Raw genomic sequence first — 8144 nt, 5'->3', positions numbered from 1 at the left:
TTTCTTGTAAGATTTCCTAAATATTCATTCGGATTAATCGAAAATGTATTGATAGGCAGTCTAATTATTATTGAAGTACGTTCCATTTCGTGACACAATAAGTTGACACATAAATGATGTTTTAATGACCCAATCAGCAAAAAATGATTTAAAATAATTAAAAAAATGTTTTTAGAAACATTTGAAAACCGTGTTTAAAAACGTATAATAATGAATTAAATAACCTTTTTTTTAAAAAAAAAAACGTATTATTAGAACTGAAATAACATTTCTTTAAAAGTTTGAAAACATTTATTTTAACATTTGAAAAAACGTTTCTTTTTTACATTTGAAAAATATTTTTGAAACATGTTTAACACCAATAAGATTAATGGATTTATGTTTTTAGAATTCTTATTTTATACAATTAATATATCATATTATAGATCTTTTATAAACTTTTAATTGATTTGCTGACTCTTATGTGCCCTTCATATTTTCGTATTGATTTAAAAATAATTAAGTTACCCTTTTTTCATTAAAAAAACATATTTTATCATTTGAAAGGAGATTCCTTATACATTTAAAAACCGTTTGAAAAACGTCTTTATACATTTGAAACAGATTTTTTAACGATCAGCAAACAATGTGTCTATACTGAAAAATATGAGAACTATCGAAATGCTTTAATTTTCATCTGGGCCTCAATTTTGATTTCAAAGTCATTTCATTACTATTTTGTCAGAACATGGATGAGAAACCTCACATTGTTACTCCTCTATTATTAATTCTTGTGTGGCTTTTGCTTACGAGAAACAGTGTCCACCTAGCGGTGATATCTTGTATAATACTACTTGCTACATAATTAATGTAAAATAAATTATATTAACTAAATATTGAATAAATATTTTTATAAATCATTACAAATAGTAATAAATGTAATACAATAAATAATAAATATTAAATTAAATAAATTTTTATATAAATACTACATAGATAAATTTTTAAATAAATTTTTTTTCGCAAATATTATCTTTATTATAAATGCGTAATAAAGGTAATATAAAGAGTAAATTAATATTGAACAAATATTAAATAATTTTTTAAATTATTATTGCAGATGAACAATTAAAATGAATATAAATATTTTATTAATATTGAAAAAAATGATAAATAAATGTTCTTTCAAATTATTATTGCAAATGAATAGTACCAGATATTCAGAATTTATTATTTAACCGATAATCAGGCTGTATTCTTATATATTACTTTGACGTTATGAATCCAAATCCAATATTCAAATTGTTCCATCGCGTCACAATTTTATTAACAACGGAAAATAAATCGATTTTCTGATATTTTTAGAATCATTGTCTGCATGCAAGTTTTTAATATATTATAGCTATAATAGATAAACAAATGGCTGTATTATACAATTAAATTCACAAGATAGCATAATAGATGTCTAGATATATATTTACATATTTAGTAAATTGCGTAAATATTTTCCATCGATAAAAAATTATTACGTAATGAAGCAATTTAGATATTTGATTCATTTCAAGATAGTAATTGCGTCAAACGCTCAAACACTATTGACAGTGCTGCCGCACTATGTCGATCGTATTGATCAGTGTTTACCGCAAAGTATATATATATATAAAATTCAATATAATCTAAACTCAATATAACCTAACTCAATATAACCTATTCTTTTCCTACATTGCTAATCCAGATAAAAGGATTCGATAGAATGACCTGCAAATAATTATTTAATTCAGCGCGTTAATATGTAAGTGATATATGAAAAATAAAAACATGTCAAATCTGTCAACCAAATGCCAAATCATCGCTTCTTGTCTCTTTTCATGTGTGTCGTTTTAATACTTCTTCGACGAAAACGATCACGTGATCCTTTTGTCGCTAAAACCGCCAATTTGAGCGACTCGTGAAAAGGCACCTTAATAGTTTGATAATAAAGATAATGAATGAAACAGATCAAAGCGAAGTTAGGAGGCGGATAGCCATGACACATCTATATTTCTCGAGAATATCGCAATTTCGTAACCTGATTTCATAATTGCTATTCTCAGGGTGTACACACAAAAATTTTTTACTATAGACGCCGCTTGAGACTAAAAAGTCCCTAGGCTTGTTCGCTATAATTGGCGGTCGTCAATTTTAAAAAAGTAACGAAAAGTTACTTTCTCAAGTAACAGTAACCGTAACGAATTACTTTTAAAAATCGGTAATTAGTAACAGTAACTTAAACAATTTCTACTTGGTAACGAGTAACTGTAACTTGGTACTTTTAAAAAATAACTTTCCATTCCCTGCACATAATATATGGATGTCTTTTGAACTGTATCTCAGTGAAAAATGATAATGGATTCATCATCGATCTTATCGTCATTTCTCACTGGGATCAGGAATGTCTTCAAAAGTCTTAAGATGCCTTTTTATGCTGATGCTCGACGCTCATTTTCAGCGTCAGAACAGATCACGTGAAAATTGATACTTGATATTCATCAATTTCTATTACGTGACTTATTTTGACGCTGAAAATGAAAGACACCTTTAGGCCGACGTCCTAGAGCGGAAATTTACAGCGGAACGAAACAACGCAACCAATCACAATCGCAAAAAAGAAAGCAGAATAATGACTACAGAGTTGTGATTGGTCTCGTTCCGCTAGTTAAAGTTTCCGCTCTATGGGACGTCAACTTTAATTATGTTCTGATATCTTGAACGTCTATAGAATGTCCGAAGAGCGTTTTGCTTTTAGCATAGCTGCAGTAAGATGTCTATAAGACAAAGATATCATATATTCAGGATTGAATCACAAAATTCAATATTATATATGTTTAACATTTCTGATATACATCATGAACATACATTTGAAATTCAAGCATTGATGTTTTTTACATTAAGTAAAACATTTTGAAGATGTCCTAAGGACATCCATTAAATGAATTCTCTATCTCTTTTTAAAACCGAAAAGAGACAAAGACAAAGAGAGTTTTAAGTCTCGCTTAAAATTAAAATACGTTGGCGCAACCGGGCCTAAAACGACTAGGCATGCTTGCCGATCGAATGAACATGATTGGTTCTTATCTGGATCCAACTAATCATACTTAATTACTCAGCGAACAGATCTAGGCCAAGTTTCACAACTCATGGTTAACTTTTAACCGAGGTTTAACTTATTTCTCATCTCTTTCCAATTCTAGAGCATTAGAAAGAAATAATAAATAAGTTGAACCTCGGTTAAAAGTTAATTGTGAAACTGGGCCCTAGCCGCTTTGTTGACTTGAACGTCAATGTCAATAGGCGTGTTCAGTTGACAAAGTGATCGCGTTCAGCAGATTCAACTATTGCGAAACGGATCCGTGAGATGTATTTTTTTAAGCCCATTCTACATTAGACCAATCCAATCATAAGTTTGTTGCGCCACCAATCTAAAACGTTAATTTTAAAATGCAAGCTTTAAGCGTCGTCTACAATAAACAGTAACAGTAGACTGTAGAGGCTGTAGAAAGTAAGCTGATTTTTCGACCCAGCCAGAAATGATTGATCGATCAACGTCAAATCGATGCTGATTCAACGTCGATCGACGTTAATTCACTCAACTGTTGAATCTGTTGAACGCAGCCATTGGCTAGTCTGCTCACCAAGCAAATGAACATGATTGATTATCACTTATAAATTCAACCATTCACATTCAATCGGCTCGGCGAGCAGACTAGTCTCTTTGTCCGGCTTGAACGCACCCTATGATTTTGCCCCAATGGCGTAGGACGCAGGAGCGTTGAGACCTGCGCTAGGCTTGACATGTTTTGCAGTATCAGCTGATGGACTTGATGAACTCTTCCGTGTTGTGAAAAAAAAGGAAAGAAAAACATAAGTGCCGCCGTGGAGTATTCGTACCTTGGCAGTACGTCGTGTCGCGTCGTCAATGTTGTAATATGCCGACGCATAACGTTACCATCAAGGTAACGGCGCCGAACAGACCTTTCCGTTTTATCAGCTCATTTCCACTAATCTGCTGTCATCATCAGGGATATCAAGTTGTGTTTTGATTTGGTAAGTCTGATCTGTAAATTCCTCGATCAGTGTCGCAATTCGTTAACGCATGTTGTCACGCAGCTTTAACGTTACGCATTGTGCTCATGTAACGCGTTAGCGCGACACTGCTGTTAGAAAATAAAGCATGCACGTTGGCAGCTAATTCTCGAACCTATTAGCGAAATCCGTAATCTCACCGATCTGTTAAATCGTGTTTGTAGATTCGCTCGAGTAAGTGAGAGTAAGTGAGAGGGACAGGAGAAGGAGAGAAGAAGGAGTAGAGAGAGAGAGATAGAATAAGAGGTGAGATGCAATGTTATCGTAAATAAACATAAGTTTATATTGCGTACCTTCTACATCACAGATCGCGAGTTATTACTGTCCGTTATTTTAAAGTAAGTGTGGAAGACGCGACGTCATTGGTTGCATCAACAAATTGTTGTCATAAGTAATTTTTATTCAATTGTTGTCATAAGTAAATTTTTACATTATATATTCATATATTCGTAGGAAAAGCTTTATATGTACTTTGACCTAGCAAGTTATTTTTAAGGCAATGTCTCGAAACTATCTAGGTTTCCATATTGTCTTTCAATATTTGGAAAATACATTGTAAATAACTAATACAACTAATCAATATTGCATAAACCATAGAAAACATTTAAATAATCTTTCTACATAACTCACCGTGAATTAATTCTACTTCAGTCAGAAGCAATTACTTCTGAGTCAATATTTTTTTATGTATAGTATGAGTTAATATAATTAAATATAAATTTTTTATTGCTGATTATTTTGAAAAATAAATATTAATTTATTTATTTACTTATTTACTTATTATTTGCTGTAGCAAATATTTATTCTAAGCAAAGATATTTGAGCCAGTGCTCTTTTACTTATCTATTGTTTTATTTACATTTAGTTTGATCATGATTTTCTTTAATAAACCATCAACATCTTAGATTTTAATAATCTATATCTACTTAATCGATATCTACTTATGAATATTTTATTTAAAAATAATTTACAAAATAACAAAGAAATAAGTTTAATATCATTGCATCAAGAATTTAAACATGCTTGTTTTATCAAAAGAATAAGGATAAAGAAATTTTACTTTCTTCAAAAATCACTTAATTATTAAAGTAGGTTAAGTAACCTATTATAAATCTTATTACTAAATATTCTATAGAAAAATTCAAAAAGTTTCATTTAAATCAATGATTAATAATCAATGATTTAATCAATGATTTAAATCAATGATTAGATAAGAAAAATTTTTAAGCAACCTAATATTGTGAGTTAAGTCTGTCCTTTATAGTTAAACTAGTTTACATACATTTGTTATAATTGAAATTAATATATTGGGCCATCTAAAAAGTATCCGCGGTTTTTTGTCACTAGATGTGTGTTGATGGTCAACATCTAAAAAGTATCCGCGGTACTTTGTCACTAGATATATGACCATCAACACACATCTAGTGACAAAAAACCGCGGATACTTTTTAGATGGCCCAATATTTGAAGTTTGTGTGTGTGTGTGTGTGTGTGTGTGTGTGTGTGTGTGTGTGTGTGTGTGTGTGTGTGTGTGTGTGTGTGTGGTGTATGATATAAGCAAGATAAAAAGTTTTAATAGTCTAATATAGTGACAAAAGACAGGCCTAGGGAATATTATTCTTATTAATCTATACGAATCTAAATATTTTTATATTTGTTTACAAATAAGTTATTTTATATTTTATATATAAACTCTTGTTTTTTTTCTAATTGTTCATATAATGTAATAAATTAATATATATTTATTTGTTACAGAATACTTAATATTTAAATAAACATGGGAGGTGCTGTAAGTTGTGGGCAAGACAATGATGAATTAGTGGATAATTTAATGGGGTCGGGATATATCAGAACAAAGAAGGTGGAACAAGTTTTTAGAGCTGTAGATAGAGCAAACTATGTTTTGCCTGAATATCGAGAAGGCGCTTATAAGGATTTAGCTTGGAAACATGAAAATATACATTTATCAGCTCCCTGTATATATAGTGAAGTATTGGAAGGACTAAGTTTAGAACCTGGTTTAAGCTTTCTGAATCTTGGATCGGGTACTGGTTATCTCAGCACAATGGCAGGATTGTTAATAAGTAAGAAAATTGTTGTTTTAAAAAATAATATCGAATATGTATATCTTTTGCACCTTTTTCAGAACAACATGGAATAAATCATGGAATTGAGTTGCATGAAGATTGTTTAAGTTACGCATACAAAAGGTTGGAGGAATTCAAGGAAACGTCATTGGCTTTAAATGAGTTTGATTTCTGTGAACCTGTATTTACACAAGGTAAAATAATTTTTTGAATGTTAGCAAGATAACAATGATTTTATATCAAACATTACATAATAATATCCAACAGGAAATTGTCTTAGCCTCATACCAGGTAGACAATATGATAGAGTATATTGTGGTGCAGCGTGTCCTGAAAGTCACGAGGCATTTATTAAGCAATTCGTACGCGTTGGAGGTATATTAGTAATGCCTTACAAGGATGAATTACTACGTTTGCAAAGAGTAGATGAGAATACATGGTTGCAGAACACAATGCTTCCCGTATCGTTCGCGACTCTAGTCGTACCTCCGTCCTCAGAACACAATTTGTTTCATCTACGTATGTATATACCATAAACAAATATTTTATGTTTATTCGACAATTTACGCTATTATGAGATTACGCTATAATTTACACTGTATTCGAAATTCTATTGCAGCGGAATACAATCCCTTATCTCTGCAAGAGCTGTGTCGTGGTAGAATCCGACATCATCTACGTCACAATATCTGGAACGAGCATCCCGAACTCGAGACTGTAAAGCCTGTACATCCACCAATACGTCAAGGGCAGACAACTGAGCAACAAGATACCCTCAGACGTTTTGTAATACCTATTTTTGATTCTGACGATTTTACCGATGATGAGGAAGAACTCGCCGGGCGAGCGCGTTTCTTATTAAATGCGCGTCTCGCTGACGTTCAACCTGGAGAAGCTATCACGACGAGCTTGCAATTGGTACGGGCGGTCGTGCAACCGAATCAGAACGGTGAAGATAGTGGAGAGTCTCAACGGATTTTGGACAATACCTACGAGAGTACTCGAGATATCGGTGTGAATACGGATTTCCCTGTACGTCAGCAGAGGCGGAAATCCAACGCGAAAAGCACCGTTTCAAGTATGAGTATGGATGACACGAGTGCGGGTCACAGTTCCTCTGTAGGCACAGATACAAACGACAACAACAACGGAGTGGAGGAGCGGAGTAAAAGAAACGTGGAAAAGTCCAGCGTGGCCGCGTACTCCAACATGAGCGATAGCGACAGCGACAGTGATGACGAACAAGAGAGCGTTTTTATGCAACGCAAGAAAATTGCGAAGCGCGAAAAAACGGACAGCGGTATAGTGGACGATGCAAATTTCAGCAATGATGAAAGTAGCTCTAGTTCGAACACTAATCACTCTGACACTAATGATTCTGACATTACTGATACTACGGACGCGGGCGATGCAATGGACGTAGATCCCGAATTACCCGAGATCGCGATTTATAAATCGTGCAACGATGTGTGCTGCAATCCGAAATGGCAAGTCGGCTCTAATGGCAAAAAAGTAACTGTCGCGCACTACACAGATAGCAAGGCGTTTGCTGTTTACATGAAGGAAAAGATAGGACAGTTACCGTTGCCTTTCTCAATAAAATTGTATATGAATTATAATCGGAAATTATAAGCAAATAATCGTTATATATTATTCTTATTTAAAGAAATACATACATTTTTACGCAATGAATGTACAATGTTTCTGTTTCTCTCGCGTATGCGTTCGTTTGAACTTACGTAATTTACACGAATGCTTTATATCCCGAGTGATGTTTTCAAAATTAACTTCTATCGCGTCTCGTATCTTACGGCACTAGTTAACTGTTACTGATATACTTTTTATGCGATCTGCAGCTAATGATGAATCAATTGACATACGATCTTTTATCAGTTTCGAGTTATCTATTGTTCCTACAAAACTTTTCTTTTAATCTCCTACTTTGCATAATGAATA

General features: G+C 32.8%; 1 protein-coding gene across 4 annotated transcripts; it reads left to right on the top strand.

The window, feature by feature from the left end:
- Positions 1-3757: 3757 nt before the first annotated feature.
- On the top strand, positions 3758-7876 carry LOC105145006 (protein-L-isoaspartate O-methyltransferase domain-containing protein 1). 4 transcript variants are annotated; one of them, XM_011054304.2, is made up of 6 exons: positions 3758-4062; positions 4266-4347; positions 5857-6185; positions 6248-6382; positions 6456-6707; positions 6808-7876. In XM_011054304.2, the coding sequence occupies exons 3-6, from the start codon at positions 5879-5881 to the stop codon at positions 7818-7820; spliced, it is 1707 nt and encodes a 568-aa protein (XP_011052606.1). In that variant the 5' UTR covers positions 3758-4062; positions 4266-4347; positions 5857-5878; the 3' UTR covers positions 7821-7876. The 4 variants fall into 4 exon arrangements, with proteins under 4 accessions (XP_011052606.1, XP_087259855.1, XP_011052616.1 ...); XM_087403729.1 differs by lacking the exon at positions 4266-4347; XM_011054314.2 differs by lacking the exon at positions 3758-4062 and having other exon boundaries at positions 4346-4439.
- The last annotated feature ends 268 nt before the right edge of the window (positions 7877-8144 follow it).

Source organism: Acromyrmex echinatior, chromosome 2, assembly GCF_024713525.1.
Source record: "Acromyrmex echinatior isolate Ae372 chromosome 2, ASM2471352v2, whole genome shotgun sequence".
NCBI classification, from domain to species: Eukaryota; Metazoa; Arthropoda; class Insecta; order Hymenoptera; family Formicidae; genus Acromyrmex; species Acromyrmex echinatior.
The sequence above is the reverse complement of the archived record's forward strand: the minus strand, read 5'-3'. Positions and strand labels throughout refer to the sequence as shown.

Excerpts from the sequence above, each read along its gene's own strand:
- LOC105145006 (XM_087403729.1), top strand. The coding sequence starts at position 5,879 with ATGGGAGGTGCTGTAAGTTGTGGGCAAGACAATGATGAATTAGTGGAT. Across the intron at positions 6,186-6,247 it reads AATGGCAGGATTGTTAATAA|AACAACATGGAATAAATCAT; the intron begins GTAAGAAAATTG and ends CACCTTTTTCAG. Across the intron at positions 6,383-6,455 it reads TGAACCTGTATTTACACAAG|GAAATTGTCTTAGCCTCATA; the intron begins GTAAAATAATTT and ends AATATCCAACAG.